At 41.0% G+C, this 19,751-nt stretch overlaps 1 protein-coding gene across 2 annotated transcripts; it reads left to right on the top strand.

Annotated features, from left to right (window-relative positions):
- Nucleotides 1–6,134: 6,134 nt before the first annotated feature.
- On the top strand, nt 6,135–12,716 carry LOC147317247 (arrestin domain-containing protein 3-like). Of its 2 annotated transcripts, none has more exons than XM_086314028.1 (6): nt 6,135–6,426; nt 8,701–8,758; nt 8,849–9,011; nt 9,121–9,217; nt 9,297–9,550; nt 9,846–12,716. In XM_086314028.1, exons 1-6 carry the CDS (start codon nt 6,171–6,173, stop codon nt 10,161–10,163), a joined length of 1,146 nt encoding a protein of 381 aa, XP_086170154.1. In that variant the 5' UTR covers nt 6,135–6,170; the 3' UTR covers nt 10,164–12,716. The 2 variants fall into 2 exon arrangements, with proteins under 2 accessions (XP_086170154.1, XP_086170155.1); XM_086314029.1 differs by having other exon boundaries at nt 8,849–8,990.
- The last annotated feature ends 7,035 nt before the right edge of the window (nt 12,717–19,751 follow it).

Here is a 19,751-nt window from a genome sequence, read left to right on the forward strand (position 1 = left end):
CTTATGGAGGGATTTTTGGGGGAGACCATGCAGAAGAGAATTGCAGTAGTCAATACGGGAGGTAACAAGACTATGTACAAGAATGGACGTAGACTGGGTGGAAAGAGAAGGAAGCAATCTGTTAATGTTACGTAGATGGAAGTAGGCAGAACGGGTGAGATTATTGATGTGCGATTTATAGGAAAGTGAACTGTCTAGGATGACACCAAGGCTCTTAATGTCATGGCTAGACGGTCCTCACCGATCGTCTTGCCAATTTGTTGTGGTGTTTGTGTGTACTGTGTCGTGTTCTCCTCTCCATCCTGTGCATGTGTTTTTCTGCTGGAACATGTACTTCCGGAAGCCGTGGCACGGAACGGCAGTTGACCGGAGGGGAGTGTCCTGAGCTAGAATCATCGCACCTGTGCGGAATTACCTTGCCAGCGCAGACCTATTTAACGGGGCGGTTGAGTCACAACCAACGCTGGAACGTTGAACTAAACCGGGTAGCGTAGTCATGATTGGCATACCCGGTTTGTGAAGGAGAGGACATTTTCGTTATTGAGCGTGTGTTTTTTCTCATCTGCCTCCAGGGTTCAGGGATTGGAGGAGGAGCCGGCACCAGGAGTTGTTGTGGATTATTACTGCAATGTCACCGTGAGGAGAGGTCGCCATATCACTGCACTGCCCTTTTTGGATTATAGACTCGAACTGTTAACAAACCTTTTCACTGTAAATAAATCCACTGTCATTCTGCAAGGAGTCTCGCACCTGAGTCCTTTAATCCAATTCACCATGACACTTAACCTGAGGAGAAGGGAAAACTGTGGAGTTATCGATGGTGAATGAGAAATGGTTTGCCTTCAAAAGGTTGGATTTGGTGCCAATAAGGAGGATCTCAGTTTTATCCTCATTGAGCTTTAGAAAATTAGAGGTAAACCAGGATTTTAACTCGGATAGACATTCTGTAAGGGAAGAAGGTGGGAGGGAGGAATCAGGTTTGCAAGAGAGATATAACTGGGTGTCATCAGCAAAACAGTGAAACTGAAGATCAAATTTGCGGAAGATGGTACCTAGAGGGAGGATGTATATTACAAAGAGAAGAGGGCCTAAAACTGAGCCTTGGGGTACACCAGAGGTGACGGGGAATAGATGAGAGCGGAATGATCTTAGTTGAATAAACTGGGAGCGGTCGAGGAGATATGATTGAAACCAGACGAGGGGTGTGTCAGAGATGCCAAGAGAGGAAAGTCTGCTTAGAAGGACAGAGTGGGAAATGGTGTCAAAGGCTGAGCTCAGATCTAAAAGGACAAGAATGGTGAGAAGACCAGAGTCAGCTCCGATTAGAAGATCGTTAGTGACTTTAAGTAGAGCAGTTTCGGTACTGTGACATGAGCGAAAACCAGATTGAAATCTCTCGTAGATGTTATTATTAACCAGATGTAAATGAAGTTGAGCTGCAACCACTTTTTCGAGTATCTTAGAAATGAAGGGTAGATTGGAAATCGGACGGAGGTTGTTAAAGTTGTTAGGATCTAAAGAAGGTTTTTTCAGTATAGGAGTGACTAGAGCAGTCTTCAATAAGGAGGGAACGATACCGGTGGTGAGAGAGAGTGAATGATAGCAGAAATGAGTGGGAGTAAAGAAGAGAGGCAGGATTTCACAAGCCCCGTGGGCATGGGGTCAAGATGACATGTGGCAGGCTTTGATTTACACATGAACTCGGAAATATCAGATAAATCAGGAAGATGAAAAGTGGAAAACGGCTCAAAAAGGAGAAGAGGTTCTGGAGAGGGCGTAGACACAACATTTGATCTGAGTTGCTGGTGGATGTTATTGATTTTCGTAGTCCAGAACAGCATCAAGGAGTTGCATGTTTCAGAGGAATAGAAGTGTGGTGGTAAAGCGTTGGGGGGTTGAATTAGCTTGTTGAAAACTGAAAACAGAGTCCTTGCATTACCCTCATAAGAACTGATAATACCAGAGTAGAAGATTTGTTTGGCCTTGTTAATGGAGTCTTTATACTGAAGTGCGTGGTATTTATAGATTTCTGAATCAACAGTTGAACCAGATTTCTTATATTTACGCTCTAGCTGCCGAGCTTTGACCTTCAGAGCTCGGAGGTCAGAGGTAAACCAGGGAGCAGAGCGAGCAAAGGAAACAGAGAGGGTTTTTACAGGAGCCAGAGAATCAAGGACAGTGAGTAGACAATTATTATAATATAACAACAAATCATCAGGAGTAGAATAGAAGTCCGGAATCTGAACATTGTCCAAACTGGTAGTAAGAATGTCCATATCAATGTTCTTGATGTTGCGGAACAAGATGAGACGGGTTGGCTTGGTAGAAGAGCAGCAGAGAGTGAGGTTAAATGAAAGGAGGAAGTGGTCAGTTATGGGGATTTCAGTAGCAGAAAGATTCGAGGGAGTAAGGCACTTTTACGGTGGAACAAAGAAATTCACGGCAGTTATGTTAATAATATGCGCATCTGCTGCATCCGCTGAAAAGCTGCAGCTGTTACACACGCAGCTGCAGCTTTTCAGCGGACTGAAAAGTGCGAACATGTGGACGGGTCCGTTGTGCATTGTTTACAGTGGTGCCGAAACCCAGGATTGGGGCACCTCAGACAGTACCTTTTTTTATTGCGGCTGTCGACTTACACATGCGGCTGCAGCTTTTTGGCTACAGTCTACACACATCAACAACAACAACAGGACCCAGTTCATTATGTTTTAAGCCGGCCAGTCAAGATTGCGCTCAGGTGTGTCCGCCTCCCCCGCAGCCGTGCCACATCCCATGCCCCGCCACAGCTTTGCAGTCAACAACAGGCTCACCGCAACCACTGAATAGTATTAAACTCTCAGTAAATTATATACATTTTCATCTCTCTTCACAAGTTTCTGGACTTATTTTTTTATAAGACTAAGATTGAACTTTATTTTTCCGTGTTTGGCAATGTTCACATTCTGTTTAACTTGTTGCTTTTTTGAAGAAGTAGTGCAGACTCATGAAGCAGTCTAGTGACAAAAGTTACAAATAGTTGTTTGAAATGAAAGTTGTTTGTTTAACTCAGGAATTCGCATGATAAGGTGGGGCCAGGTTTCACAATGAACTCACCCGAAACTCTGGCTGATTGGGACCCACACCCAGTTTCACACCTTGGCTCAGGCGATTAGAGGATCATCAGGGGGTCCTTTTGTCCCTCTGTGGGGGGCTACTCCCACTAGGTTTATATCTGGGACTCTCCACCATTTGACCTTAGAACTGAAGAAGCTTCTCGGGTGAGAGGTGAAACGCCTTCAAGTAACTTAAAGAAGTCCAGACGCTTTTCTTTGCAAGCTCCTTTGACTACGATGACCTGGATGACTGAGAACCTTCACAGACATATTGTTTGTTTAAAAAAATAACTGAAGGATTCATTGTGAAAGAGCTTATTATCTAATAAATTTGCAGCTAGGCTTTTCTGTCATTGTTTTGTTTAGGTGGGGGCATGAAAATATTTATTCCTGCCATGTGGGGAATGATGTAAAAAGTTTAAGAACCACTGCTGTATGGAAACAGGTAAGGTTTGGTTTGACTGTGTCATAATCATTTAAATTGCTGCCCAGTGACGTCTTAGAGATTGAGAACGCTGGCCTATTGAGAGACAGTTCAGCTCTTTACCCTTATAACAGTATCAATTGTTTAATGAAGCCATAAGAAAGACCTGGCACCCACATCACAGGAGAGAGCACACTACATGCACACTCGGTGTTACTGTACGTAACACAGCTGTCTTCATTTGTCTTCTTTTTGCATTTGCTGCTGTTGTCCTTTGTTGGAATTTTCAAAAAAAATGTAGCTGAATGTGTAGCTTTGTGCTAATATTGTGTCTGTTTCCATGATTTAAGGGCATTTGTAAACCTAAATTCAATATGGCTGAATTAAAATGGATTCAAAACAAATGTTTACATTCCTTACATTCCACAACACCTCCTACCCTCTGCATGAGACCTTATGAGCACTGAGCAGCTCATTCAGCAGTAGACTTTTACACCCACAGTGTAGGAAAGAGCGCTACCACAGGTCATTCTTATCAGCAGCTGTCAGACTCCATAACACATTTTAACATGCGGTAGTTTAAAACCACCTTGATTACAATGTTGCAGTAACAAAAACATATATATGTGTTAATATAGAGGTAATTATGGGTTAAATTATGGGTATTTCTTCATTTCGTTTAAGTTTATGATTGAATCGGTGGTTGTGACCAGGACATAACTCTTTATTGGAAGAGAGCTGTGACTATCCCCTTTCCCATTCACTTGGATAAATGATAAAGAAAGAATATTTTGAAAAGCTTTTGTGAGCTGAATTTTTTTCTTACTATTGTGAAACAAATTTTTAGACAATGATTGTGTGGCGGAGGCGGGGCCCCGGGCGCGGCTGCAGAGGAGGAGTGGTGCAGTGGGCTCAACGGGGCGGTACGGGAGACGCCGGTAAGAACAGCTGATGGTGATTATGGACTGACAATGGTTTTCCCTCCCCTGTTTTATAGTGAGACGGAGAGCGGTGGCGAGAGGGAAAAACGACACACGTCAGCTGGGAACGAGCTGTCAGTCTATGTGAAAAGCATAAACCTGTGAAACGTGTGAATAAATGTGGAACTTGGCAATAACAACCTGCGTGTGCGTGTACCTGTGCCTCATATATTCCACAGATTGATTATAAAATAAAATGTATGCAAAATGTGCTACAGGATGCAACATACCCACATGCCTTTATTCAGCTGCAACCTGATCTCTTTCAGCTGGAGCCTGGTGATTTGATTACAATGCCCTTCCTTTTAGCCACAGCATCTAATTTGGTTTGGTGCATTTTTGAGCAATTTTCTCTGATCATAGAATACAGCCAGTCTTCCTGTTAAAAGCAAACCACTGTGATTTGACAAGACATAGAAATTCTGACTCATGTTGTTTTGTTTATATAAATGGTAAATGGCGTGTATTTATATAGCGCTATACTACTCCCTAAGGACCCCAAAGCGCAGTCATCCACTGTGACTTATAGACACGGGACCCCTCCTTGAATCTCCATCTTATTGTGTGGGAGGGGGTCTTTGTGCAAGAGTTTATAAGAGCAACCATCAATTTTCTTAGCGTCTTTTGCAATTCAATGGCTGGGGCTGGAGCCTGTCCTTGCTATCATGTAGTCAAAGATGTAGTACACGTGTAGGCAATAAGTATGCAGCTGGACTTCGGAAATCGACACAGAAAGATCTTATCTGATCAAGAGATTTGAACCTAGAACTTTGAACGTGGAAAGACAGGATATGATAAATGAAAACTGGTGGGACAGTTTGTGGCGGACAAATTACTGCATTTTTTAAAAAGAAAAACATCAGGTAATTTAGGCGAAAGTGCAGGAGACCGTAGAACTGGTTTTGATGGTAGTACATGGTAAATTCTAGTTAGTTCGCAGAACTTATGAAAAAAAAAAGAGTTTAGCTATGAGCTAAAACTAACTTGGCGTCAAAGTTAGTTTTACCAGTTAAACCACTGGTTTAACTAGTTTAAATGGACTGCCCAGCTATCCCTTCAGTCAAAAGCTAGTAGCAAAGGCAGCAGAGGGAAGCACGGTGGTTCTGTGCTTAGCACTGTTGTTGCCATCAGTTACATGCCATGATACATGGCACTGTTGTTTTTCTGTTGCGTAACACCACCATTTGGAAACTTGCATCCAGAGTTTTTAGCTGCCCACCCAAACATAGCAGGCTACTTCTTTTGATCAAAAGGAGTTTGAATGAGGTGCTACTGTTACAAGGGTTGAAAAGCTGAAAAGTCGTTCTTCAAACAGCATTTAGTTTAGTTATGGATCCCAAAAAGCATTTGCAACATGTCAGTGTTTCTCAGATTAGTAAATGTAAATAAAATCTGTGAATAAACTGTGACTTTGGTAAAGACTTAGTGAACAATATTAAGTAGCTATCTTAAACTGTGCAAATCCCAGTAATATGTCTAGTTGGTCATTATGGTGCATAAGCTAAATTTATTGTCTAAAGAGCTGTTGTAATAAATGTCTCACACTTTTTGGTACTATGTCAAATTAAAAAAAAAAAAGCCCACGACGTCACTCTATAGGCGGAGCCTCCTGTCACGCCCATTGGATCTGCTCGTCAGTGCTGAGAAAAGCATTTCGCCGACAGCTCAGAAATGTCTCCGATAAAGGACTTTAATGTGACTTACGGAACAATCGACGAAAGCGATACTTTTTCTGAAGGAGATACTATAGTTGGAACAGTTAGTTTCAGCCTGACAAAAGCCATCAAAGTCAAAAGTGTTTCTGTAAAGGCCAAAGGAGACGCAAACGTACACTGGTCTGAAGGAAGTGGAGATGACGAGAGATCGTACAGTGATCATAGGAGATATTTCAAGGTGAAGGAACTCTTAGTTGCAGAAAATGCTAAAGGTAGGTTTATTTATTTAGAACTTGGAAATCAGGTTATTTTGCCATTTCACTCCTCATGGCAATATACTGAGTTTGTTATGATCATTGGTTTCTTTTAGTTTTATTCATGTAATCCTTGTATATTATGATAATTCCGTTCTTGCCCTTCTAGTTTGGTTGTCATCTACTATTCAATTTTCATTAAAATTTTAGTTCTTAGTTCCATAAAGGACGGTGCTTTAATCTGCTGTCATTCCCCAAGGAGTCCCCAAAGCGGATGGATTTATGATTTAGCTAGAATTGTGCGCGCTAAAGACGGATGTTTTAACCATTTCACCACACTTCGAATGTTTTGTTATTTTAGACTGTAATTCTCTTAATTGTTTGCGTATCCTCTCTTGAATCCTCTTGTGTCAAACTATTCACGCCTGCCTTTCCCTGCGTCTCCCTTCCTGTTTTGTCTGTTATTTGTCTTCCGTGTCTTGTGACCAGTTTGAATTCGACCCTCTTTTCTACTTCTGTCGCAACTGTTTGAGGGTTCCCTCTCTTGTTACACTCCTTGATCACCTCATGTGTTTATAAATGGTACTTTCCCCCTTAGGCTGCACTATTTATTGCCACGTCTATACACTTCTGCCGTGTGCTTCTCGACTCTGTTTCTGTCAGTTTTTATACTTTGCCAAACTATTAACCAGGTGGCGGGGAACGATATATAGCAGCATATTCCGATGTTTTGCATGGCTTTATTGATACAGAGACATACAGAGACACCAAATCTCATGCACTACCATCCAGAGATAACATTATTTACATTTAATTAGCTCAGCTAATAAACCAATCAACACTGGACACCCTTTGCTTGATAGAGCTACTTCCTATAAGGCTACAGCTCTTAAAAGTAAAGTCATAAGACCGTATATCATAGAGTTATAGTAGTCTTCAACCAGAAATTATAAAAACCTCAAAGCACATTTTCTATAGCTTCCGTTTTTTGCAGGAGTAACTGTGTAAATACCTGCATTGGCGTTTTTGAGTATATACAACTAAATAAAGAATGGAATTCGTCCTTTTGAAATTTAAATTGCTCAAAGCAAAATGCTACTTTCACATTGGCTCTGGTCCCACTGTACCTCTGATTCTCTCTTCTCAGTTATCATTCCTTGTGAGTCTTGCATTATCCTAACTCACTAAACACAACCCAGTCACAGGCACTGTGGGATAGATTATAATATTGCAGAATTCCCATAGAGTCTTTTCAAAGTTAAAGTCATCTTCAGTGTCAGACACTGATAGGTGCCAATCTTTTTTGGGGGGAGTAAAAAAATATTACTGACCTGGTAATGGCCAGGTTACCGGGCTGGTTACATCCATGGTTGTCATGGTCTTCTAGCTAGAAACTAGCAGACTGGCTTGAAAATAAAACATGTTACACGTGCAGAGATAATATTAAAGACACTATGGTGATACATGCATTTTAGAGATCCCTGCTTTTTTTTTTAAAGAGTTTTCTGTGAAGTTAAGAATAATTAGAAAAGTGTGTGCAAAAACAACAGGAATAACAGTGCATACAGACATGAGTATTGATTAACTGTAGAAAAAGTAAGATATAACTACTGATGCTTCAGTCAGTTCTGTTTGAGGTATACAAGTTAGTATGGCCATAAGCTACCACAGGAGTTACAACAGCAGAGGTATCCACATATTTGATTTGACAGATTTTTATACTGGATACCATTCCTGATACAGCCCTTCCAGGGATTTGTCCCAACTTCCCTTCTTCCAGATGATCTTTTGCTGATAGGAGAAACATTAAACATCACATAGATTAAATGAAAATCTCCCCAAAGTAAAATGCAGCTATTATTAGTTATCATTGCCTACCTATGATCATTCAGTATGTCTGCCATATAAAAACCTTAAAATGTCACAAGCAGAAAAATAAATAAATAAAAAAGAACCAAAAGCATTGTAATATTTAATTTAATCTGATGTGCAGTTAAATGAAACAGACAAAAGTAAACCAATGCCATTCTTAAAAAAATACATTTAATGCAAAGTTTAAAACAGGAATATAAAAAAAGCACTCGAGTTTCAAAGGTGAGTTTAAAGTTGTCTGCATTTTCTTTTAGTTTTACTGAACGTGATTCAAGTCTAGACTTTTTACAGTGAAGTTCTTTATCAAATATATCTTCTAGTTTGTAACTAGGCTTGATGCAGATCTTGGAAAGCAGCAGTTGCATTTAAGAGCCTACCACTCAAGAGTTTCTCAAAAGTTTAATCACATTTCTCCTGCAGGCACTTCACTTCCCCAAGGGGTCCATTATTTTAAGTTCAGGCTTAAAATCCCAGAGGGGTAAGTGGGAATTTCTGGCTGCAAGTATCAATACTGTGTCATAACTTGCCTTTACAAACAAATGCATTATACCATGGTTCTGTTTTATAGGAACATGCCATCATCCTTTACAGGATGCCATGGAAAAGTTGTCTACATGGTTGAAGCAAAGATATCCAGGAGCTGGCGATGGCCTTCTACAGTACAAAAAGAGATCAAGTTTGTTTCTAAGGCATTTCTACACACTGTTCAAGTAATGGCAAACACTGCAATGGTTTGTTAGAAATTTTATACTTGGAAAAGTGTATTGTAACCTTTAAAAATGCAATTCAGTGAGGCATTAAGTTGTGTTGGAAAATGTTTGTCTGTATGTTTTGTTATAGTGTCCACAATCTAGTACAGTGAGTAAAAAGATGAGTGGTCTCTCCAAGGGACAGGTCCAAATGTCTGCTACTATTAACAGAACAGTCTGTTTTCCAGGTAAATTGTTTGCAATTTGCAAAATCTAATGTAAATACATTTAACAATGCAGTTTACTTATAATATTTGCTTTTGTCAGGTGAAACTTTATCTGTTGCCACCAAAATCTGCAACTCTTCCTCCAAGGACATGAAGCCCAAATTCAAACTCCAGGAGAGAATAGTGTACCGTGCTGGTTGCTCTTCTACGTCCAGTGAGAAAACTTTATTTAAAAAGGTCGGGGACAATATAAATCCAAACTCAGAGGAAAGTGTCTCCTGCCAAGTGAAGATTCCCGTTGATGTCATCATTCTCCATAACTGTGAAATCATCTCAGTGGAATATTACATCAAGGTATGAAACAAAGTCATAGTTCTTTTATATAGTATTACCTTAGAAATTAAACTTCATCTGTTTGTAAACATTTTCAGGTAAGTAATAGACACGTAAAATACGTGTCCTAAACTCTTAAAAAATGTATACAAAAAATTACTGCAGAACACCTAATTAAACTACTACTATTGCAAAATGCTGCATAAAATTTGAATAATAACATATAAATTATTTATGACAAATAACTGAATCAGTAGCTTCATATGTTGCACTTTGATTCAGATGTTTACTAATCTATTACTGACATGTTTCCTAGGTGTATGTGGACATTAGTTTTGCCACTGATCCAGAGGTTGTGTTTCCACTGGCCATCGTTCCTCCCAGTTTTGCTGCCTTTCAGCCTGGGGAGGCTCTGGGGCCTTACCCACCTGGGACAGCTGGGGCTCCAAGCTACAGCGACTTTACTTCCTTTAACCAGTGGCCACAAGGTGCCCCACCATATGAGTTCTCAGCTCCAGCGTTTTCATCACCCCCAGTACAATATCCAGGATCTACTGCTCTGCCTCAGTTTCAGCAGGAAGAACCACCTCCATCGTATACGTCTCTTTATCCTCACCAAAATGAACAACCGTAGAAGCTCAACTGGATACTGAGAAAATGAATGAACTAAATGTTAATAGTAAGTCACACCTCAAAAATAGCTCTTGGGAGTATGGGCTAATGAATCTTCAGTTGGGTTTGGAAAACAGACATCAGTGTAAAATTCTGAAAGCCAAGATAAGAGACGAGAAAATTGGTTACCACATGGTGGGTGCTGAGCTTCTTGTTGGTCAATTAGCAGGACAGCATGAGGCCTTACAGCTGTTGTCACATGAGAGAACTCATAGTTGCATAAGAAATTGAGTTTTTCATACTGTACTAATGAAACGAAGAAAAGACAGCACATAGCTGATGATGATAACTAGTTTGCAAGTGGAATGGAAAAGGTGCTGCTTTAAGGCTGGCATTCACTTAATTATTTGTTTTTGTTCAGGAGTATGTGCCTGCAGGTGAACAGTGAGTAAGCCAATGATTTGTTGTGAATTTTACCTCCATGTTGTCTTTGCTACAACCATGATAATTCGAGTTTTCCATTTTCTTTTGTGGGGTCTTTATCTTACAATAGAAAGTGCCTTGAGGCAACTGTTGTTGTGATTTTGCCACTATATTAAAAAAGAAAAAACCTGCTTCTTGTCTGCGGTCACTGGGTTTTATAGTAGAGTCATCAGACACTTGTTTATGCCAGGCATTTCCAAGAAAGTGTAGTCATGTGTCTCTTGATAGGTTGTTACTCTTTAAAAGGTTTAGTTGAAACATTTACTAGCACAGAGATAAGTTCATATTCAGATGCGCATACATTGTATTTATAATACATATTAGAACTTTTTTTTTTATGCTACTTATATTACTTCATTTCCTTTTTTTATTTTCACACAAAGACTAGAGGCCAATAAAGGGTCTGTTGCAGTTCAGTGGCTTCCTTCTGGTGGCCACACTTTCTAACAATTTAACAAAATCATACACTCCAAAATCCAAGTTTCGATTTATCTTGACGTTTCCTTTGTTAGATTTTATCTGTGTATGTATCTGTAAGGTTTTTTTTCCCATTATTTTCTGAATTTCTTTATAATTTTATCCCATAATAAGTTTTAAACTGGTTATCATCGTTGTAATTTTTGCTAGGTTTTCATTTTTATTATGCTGGTCCATTTAAGTCTTATTTATTGAAATTTCAATTTACATGCAATTGCCTGGAAAGCACTTTGGCTCAACCACTGTTGATATAAATGCACTATAAAAATAAAATTGACTTGACGTTTGTTAGTTATGTTAGTTAGTATTATGCTCATTCATTTAAGATAAAATGAGGAGGCCTTTTCACAATTTTATACTTAGCAGTATACTAAGAGTATTTATTTTTTTTATCTTTAATAATATTTAATTGTTAAAAATTCAGTGTGAGTTGTGGCTTGTGCTTTTGGTTTGCCATTCTGCTTATTTTCTGTGTCATTTGTAAACACAACACTGGTTCATCCCCTTGACTTAGGTGTATTTTCTTATGTTTACATATCATTAATTAATACCAACAGTTGCCTCAAGGCATTTTATATTATTTATTTATTTTATTGTGTTTATTTTTATAACACCTGTCTTGCACAAGCATTGTCTGAATGCTTTGTTGTGCTAAACACATTTGCTTTCCCAAGAGGAGCACCATGGGCTTTAGGTAGGTTCTTCTTGCTAATCATTTTATTTTATTTTATTTTAATATAATTATTGGTGTGGATATTATGAATATTAAGTGTCTACTACCTGTTCCACAATATGGAGGGGTGGGGGGCTGCTGTTGTAAGGCTGGTATTGATTTATTAATTGAGTTCTTTTCTGTGAATTTCACTTCCCCCTTTTTTAAAAAAATTGTCTTTCTTACATGGTAACCGCGTTAACCTTTGCTTCTTTTGTGTTGTCAGTGCGTTTCATAATAGTGTCATGAGACACTTGTTTATGCCAGTAATTTCCCAGAAAGAGCAGGCATTTGTCTCGTGATAGGTTGTTACTCTTTGAACAGTTTAGTTGAAACATTTGCAAGCACAGTGATAGGTTCCATTCTTAGAACTGTTTCTTTTTTTTTTTTTAGGCCACAGTGATTTGGTTAAGCTCTGCATCAGCAAACAGTGTGTTGACTACAAGTGGATTCAAACTGCAATTCTGTTTGTGATGAACCTGCATTGCCTGTGCAAAACAGATTAACATGTAATCACTTGCTAAGAAAACAATGGGAAGTCAGGCTTGTTTATAGAATGCAATTCATATGCAATGGTAATTTGAAGAGCTTTGTATATGATGAATGAAAGGAAATTAAAAATGGGAATAAATCAATTAAAAGAGTTTTTAATACTTTTAAAAGTTGCAGTTGGTCAGAAATGTAGGAAAGATAAAGTGCTAATTCACCATGTTTAGTTCAGTAGGTTTACTGCCTACAGATATCTAGTATATGCACACTTTTCAGAAGAGGAAGCATTGACTGGCTGACAGGTGTTCCCTTTACTGCACCATAAGAGAGATGTGACTGGAGTCATCCAACTAGCTCAGGCCAATTTAGTAGCTCAAGGCAGTCCATTAAAGAAAGCAAATGCGGTGTGCAAAAACACCCTCAAATTTTGATACCCTCCTCCTCTAACCAAATATGTTTATTTGGTTAGATGCTTTGCATCTTTTAACACTAATCTAGATTTTCACATTTATAATTCAAGTTTGAATAAAGTATTAATAAGATCTTAAGGTTAGGTTGTTGTTTCTAGAAACTTTTCTTTTGAACATATTACATAACAGCATCACAATCTCTCCACAAGCTTCAAAATCAGGTATTTGCAAGCATTTGCAAACTGGAAAACAAAGGGAACGTCTTTAATGATGTCTAAAAAATTATTCAGGAAATTGGGAAGATGAATTTTGTGAATAATAACTGAGGCATTATACACCACTTCATGTACTCAACAAGCTTGCAAAAAGAAATGCACAGTGCACAATGTAGCTCATTATTAATGAAGTCATGAGGAACATTATTGTATAGGTGTCCTTTGTCAATATGGCACAATGACACCACTTTAATAAGGTGAGCAGGCCTCCAATTTTACATAAAACAAGACTGAATAGCTCTTAGGAAAGCTCTCTAACCATGATGTCACAGTGATTCCTCTCAGCTGCACCTCCTTCACAACTTTCTGGTGCTGCTGCATCCTTCTCTCCACTCTCTTGCTGAAACATATACTTGCTGACAACCTCATAGAATTATGTGAGGTAAGAAACCTCAGAAATACTTCTTGCAAAATTTCACAAAGATTTTAAAACCAAAACAAGGCTACTGCAGTTGCAGCCTTCTGGAGTCTGTTTAAGCTCTTTGCACATCACAGACTCAGATAAAGAGTCTTTTAACACTCAGTCTTTGACTCAAGTTGATAACCAGGGGTGCACATAAGTGGTCCGCAGGTAAGCATGTGCTGTCAAAATAAAAAACACGCACCAGATAAGAAGTTGCAACGCGCATTTGCGTACATAAGATTTGCTGGAGGAGGACAGACATTTGTTTAGAACTCTTAAAGATATCGAAGAAGCAAGCTCTTTTAAGCAATTACTTTGGTGTTCCTCCACCTCCAAAGAAATGTCAAGGGTGCACTTATGTGCACCCTTGTTGATAACTCCCTCTTTACTTAGATTGTTCAGTCACACACAGTTATGCAGAGTCCCCTTGCAGCTGATAGGTCACACCCAGATTTTCAGGCTAGGATTTTCAGGTTGGAGACACTTTACACGCAAGACATCTTACTGACTGCATATATATCTGTGTAGTCAGAAGCCTTCAGGGCTGCAAACAGTACTGAGGACAGTGGGGAAAATCAATGGGTTTTCCCCACTTCCCCACATCCAGCACACTGCTCAGGAACACTGTCTGAGCAGAGCTAACAAAATGATAAGGTCTATTCTCTCTGCTTACAAGGTTCTAAAGGTTCACAGCGGGTAAAATAAGTATAAAACACATCACCAATTTTAAGTACATTTATTTCTAAAGGTGCTAATTTAATGCTAACATTAAATTCTGACCAGATCTCCAGTCCACAAAAATAAACAAAATAAATGGTAAATGGCCTGCATTTGTATAGCGCTTTACTCAGTCCCTAAGGACCCCAAAGCGCTTTACACTACATTCAGTCATTCACCCATTCACATACTGGCAATGGCAAGCTACATTGTAGCCACAGCTGCCCTGGGGTGCACTGACAGAGGCGAGGCTGCCGGACACTGCCGCCACCGGGCCCTCTGACCACCATGAGACTGTTTTTTTAAAAAGTATTGAACACATGCAGAAGAAGAGGTGTGAAAGGCATGGAAAGACATTTTGTTGCTTTGTCAAGTACTGAAGGTTCCAGTAAGCACTGTTGGGGAACAGAGAGAGCGAGAGAGAGAAAGAAAGAGAGAGGGAGCTTTACTGGCTTTTCTTTTGTTCATGTGTGCTATATATTTGTAATATGCCCTTTTGTATGAGTATAAGAGTATCAGGCACGTTAGAAAGCTACGTTAAGAGGACGAGTTTTTTGAGACAATATGTCTGTGAAGGTTCTCAGTCATCCAGGTCATGGTAGTCTAAAGAGCTTGGAAAGAAGTTTGGACTGGACGTCTCTAAGTTGCTTGAAGATGTTTCACCTCTCATCTGAGAGGCTTCTTCAGTTCAGTTCAGTCAAATGGTGGAGATTCCCAGATTTAAGTCCTAGAGGAGAGTCCCCCCAAGGGGGTCAAAAAGCCCCCTGTTGCTCCTCTACCTGATCACATGAGCCAAGGTGTGAAAACGGGAGTAGGTCACAATCAGCCAAGGGTTACGGGTGAACCCGCTGTGAAACCTAGCCCCACCCTATCATGTGATTTCATGAGGTCAAACGGGCCAGGATGTGTGTGGGCGTTAAGGCGTCCGGGAAAAGATCTCAAAACTGGATTATAGATGGCAGACAGTTTTGTGTCATAAACCACCGCCTCTGTTCAAAGATGGTCGTTCACAGTGGACATAGATGGCTTCTTTCACTCCTCTTTCAATCATGAACTGTGCTCCACCGACCCCCTCCCTCTCAGGACGATTACAATTCTTGGAACATCTGTGATGGCCAAAACATGTCTAACATGTCCCTGTGGCAATTCCTCACGGTTCTCACAACGGCCACGCTTCGAGAAAGGTCAAAAAAATCCATGACAGATAGATAACTAGATAGATAGATAGATAGAAAATGTATTTATTTATTTATTTATTTATTTATTTATTCATATAAATGACATAAATATAAATGAAATAACAAGAGAAAAGAAACAAAAAAACTTAAAAACATCAAGTTTTCATGAATATCTCTATAATATCTCTATCTAGTGTGACCTCTGTGTTATGGCTCTTTAAATGAAGGAACAGGGTCAGGTCAATTTTATAGCAACAGCCCCTTTTATTCAGTATCTGAATGACAAAGTGCAACAAAGTGGTTTTAATTCTTGTGAAAAACCAGCGCGAGCCGTCTGTGGTGTGGACAGGAGATATTTTATTTTGTATTCTTATGATCACAGTTATAATCAGAATTATCATTGATTAATCATTTACCATTGTTGAATCAGTTGACAGAATAAGCTTTGAATTATATCCTTGTTAATCTGAGCAAGATATTAATGTATATAGATTATCATCACTTTAATTCAGTCTATTGTTGGTCTGTATTATTCTTTCTATCTGCTTAAGCTGTTGTCCATTAGTGTATTTACACCTCTCGATCTGGTGGGTCCAGCAGGGCCTGTTCCAGTCACTTGGACATATTCAGGCGAATAACAACATGCACATAGTTATGTAAAACACGCACGTTCACAAACACACTTATGGAGAACTGTGAGGGCGTCTCAGGACATGCTCCCTGTTTGACACACACACACACTCACAATCGATACGAATAGATATACACACCACACACACTGGTTTTCTCTGAGTTCTGGACTGAGTGGAAACATCTGGAGTCCATATAAGGAGAACTTTTTGAGTGTGGGGAACGGTTATCATTTCCAGTAAGATCGAACTGTGACGTCAGTGGGATTATATAAGGATGGGGAGCAGTTTGCTCGAAGAAGTCCGGCTCTTCCCACACTGTAATGTGTGTTTTAATAAAATGATCTGTGCTGACCCAAACTATATACCAGTCGTAGTCTCTTCCTCAAAGTCCGAACCATGACAGTGGGAATCCCTCATCACTTAACATTTAACTATGTTAAAAAAAATTCAAGTAAACTATTAACACTAAAGGTGCGCGCATCTTTTCCAAGTGTGGATGGACTGTTAGCGATCAAATAAATAAATAAGGTTGTGTTAAGGTTCAAATATTGAGGAAGGAGAGTACAAACAACCATGGTCCAAGAGCTTGGTCAAACAATTGATTTTAATGAAATACACGCGTGGGAAGACCAGTTCCGTTCGCAGACAGGGCTGATCTTCGACTACTCAAAACATAAACATATATTTTATACCATCAGGGTATATGTTATTTAATGACGCCCCCTCAACGTCAGATCCAATATATGCATACGTCAATTCAAAACCACAATGAGTTTTAACACAGTTTGAAAAGAACATTGTCTTGGTCTTCACGGCAGGTACTTCCTGTCACTGCCGGATGCTCGCTTATCGTCTTGACACATCAGCAGCAGTTCTGCGACAAACTGCTCTTTTGCAACCCCGAGCAAAACATGATTAAACTTTCACCTATAAATAATTCTCTCTAACTGAGTGTGTGTGTGTGTGTGTGTGTGTGTGTGTGTGTGTGTGTGTGTGTGTGTGTGTGTGCTAACCACAATTGCTCCCTATTTCACCTCGCCGACTAGCTCCTGACCACTCACCAGACAGAGAGACAGAAGCCACTCTCATATATGTAATAACCGAACTGAAACTATGTATATGTCATCTACTGAATAAATGTTTTAATCAAGAATCTCTACTAAAGGCTTAATACAAGAATATGAACTTATAAACGATAATAAAAAATGACCTGATATAAGTGTTTTGTAAGCATGTATTGCAATTCCTTCTATGTTCTAGTTTCCCTCAGCATGTATCACCTGGACAGTCACGCCAGTGAAGCTTAAGACCCTTAATGAACCGAACATCAACTCAAAATAAGCACCGATATGCAATATGTATAAAATAGTTATAACTGCATCTGGAATACAAGGTTAATATGATAACAGTATGCATAAACATCTTAAGGCCATCTTAAAGCTATCTGTTACATTGTTAAAGCAATGATCATACTGCAGATTATATTGTGCTGGTAAAATACTTTTGTTCATCCCCACAGTTGTATGATGTCCGATGTCTGTCTGCTGTTTACCGGAAAGATTTAAAACAACAACAACAACAACAACAACAAACGCTGTTTGCATGAGCATGTTTGTGGCTAGCTAAGTAACTTAGCAATGCTAGTTAAGGTAACACTGCCATTAACCCAACCACCATGCTACACAATGAACCCACTAGGTGCCGTGGTGATGGTGCGGTGGAGGCTGCAGCTGCTAAGGGTTCACTACTGCTGAAGCTTTGGAAGGCTGCCAAAACGGCTCTTCCAGTTGTAACAAGTGTCACCTGGCAGTTTGCTGTCTTCTGCTGTGTGTTTGGCAGTTAACTCACTCCAGTGCCAGTGGGTATATTGTTCGTAAGTGATTTTTGCCATTTTGTTTGGATCATTTATTGTTGTAGGCATGGGACACACAACACAGGAGCTCTAGTTTTACACTCCGACTTTATTCACCTCCAAACATGAACTTAGCATATTGCACCCAAACACAACAGAACCCTTCCTCCAAGCTTGGGTGTGAGTGAAGCCCTCTAGTGGGTCGCCACATGTGCCCCGCCCCCCTCCTGAACACCCAAACAAACAGTCCACTAGTCCAGGACCCAGGGCTTAATCAAATGTCCAGAATGTCTGAAATGGGGAGTCCGAGAACTGGCTGTGTGCTCACCAGGCTGGGAAAGACAGGCCAAACCCTGGCCGGATGAGCGACTGTGGGCACGGAGCGATCTCAGAGGCAGGGTCAGAGTCCAATGTTCCGGCAGCAGGTGGGTGGCCATGGCGGGGGGCCCGGGCTGGGACCACAGGAGCATCCTACAGAATGTGTGCAGGCTTAAGTCGGTCCACTGAAACTACCTCCTGCCGGCCCAAAAAATCCAAAAGAAAAAGCTTGGAACCTGGTTCAATAACCCGAAACAGGCTGTCGTAAAGCGGACGCTAGAGAGGATGATGGGCGTCATGCAGAACAAAAACAAAAAAAAAAGATTCCAACAACCGCAGAAAAAAAAGTCTGGCAGGCAGTGGTGCACAGGGCCAGGGACCGAAAAGGGGTCTCCAGGGGAGCGGACACCCGGCACTGAGACATCAAAACATGGGGGGGAGGTCCCTCAGGCAAAAATTCCCTGGGGACACAGAGGGGTTGGCCAAGGACCAGTTTAGCAGGAGAAACCCTGATGTCCTTCTTGACCACACTGCGCAACCCCAACAAAACTCAAGGCAGACGGTCGACCCAGTTACCACTCGTTAAGGAAGCACGGAGAAAGTGCTCGCACATCCCATTAGCCTACGGGTGGTACGTCGTGGTGCGGTGGACCTTGACACCCCTCCCCGACAGCCATGGTGGACCATAGTTCCGATACGAACTGAGGGCCTCTGTCCAAGGTAATGTCAATGGGGGGGGCGGGTACCAAAACGCAAAACCCACGTGGACACCAACGCCCTGGCCACCACCTCCGCTGTCATGGAAGCCAGGTGAACCACTTCCGGCCACCTGGTGATGCAATTCACCCCAGTCAAAAGATGTGTGAAACCCTGCGACCGTGGAAGCGGTCTGACGTGCACATGGTCGAAATGCCTACCAGGTACGCAGAAAGGTTTGAGGGGCGGCTGAGTGTGCATCTGGACCTTCGAGTGTTGGCACGGAATGCACGCAGCAGCCCAACTCTTTACCACTTTCCGCAGGCCCGGCCAAATAAACTTGTCCGTGACCATCTTGAGCGAAGCCCGTAAGCCCAGAAAAGAGAAAGCATGGATGGAGTCAAAAACACGACTGCTCCACGAAAGGGAAGACACGTCGCACAGCAAACGTGGACTGCCATCCCACACCAGCATGTCTTCCAGCACGAGGCCCGTCTGTGAGGACCGAAGGGCGAGGACGAGGAATAGCCCGTCGTCCGAACCGAGCAAGGACAACATGTTTTCCATGAGTTAATGAGCCATGCCTCCGCCCAGCCTGGAGAGGGAGAGAAGTTTCTTGGCTCGCTCCGCACCGGAGAGGGTGTATCGCTGCAGTAGTAGGTCCTTAAGGGCAACATATTTCCCTTGCATGGGCGGATCCTTGAGGAGGGCCATCACACAGCGGGTGGTGTTAAGTCTAATAGTTGGGTTGCGGTCACGTGGTTCTGATGACGTGCGGAGGCAGCGCGATTTTTGAGTGGAGGGCGGAAGTAAACATGGAGGACACTGTGGAGAGTCAGGAGAGCAGCTATTGTGCAACTTTAGACCCCGTTTCTCGGGAGAGATATAAACAGATAGTTAAAAAATATATCGGACGTGATCCGTATTCTTTGAAAATGTCCGAATACACCACAGAAGTAAAGGATTTG

This window comes from Aulonocara sp. 'chitande type north' Nkhata Bay, linkage group LG12, assembly GCF_057382095.1.
Source record: "Aulonocara sp. 'chitande type north' Nkhata Bay isolate Kocher_YH1m ecotype deep benthic linkage group LG12, A_spYH_male_GT1.1, whole genome shotgun sequence".
NCBI lineage: Eukaryota > Metazoa > Chordata > Actinopteri > Cichliformes > Cichlidae > Aulonocara > Aulonocara sp. 'chitande type north' Nkhata Bay.

Bases quoted from the DNA above. Each gene is read 5' to 3' on its own strand.
- LOC147317247 (XM_086314028.1), top strand. From the start codon at position 6,171: ATGTCTCCGATAAAGGACTTTAATGTGACTTACGGAACAATCGACGAA. The intron at 6,427-8,700 runs GTAGGTTTATTT...TTTCTCCTGCAG, and splicing joins AGTTGCAGAAAATGCTAAAG to GCACTTCACTTCCCCAAGGG. The intron at 9,012-9,120 runs GTTTGTTAGAAA...GTTTTGTTATAG, and splicing joins TAATGGCAAACACTGCAATG to TGTCCACAATCTAGTACAGT.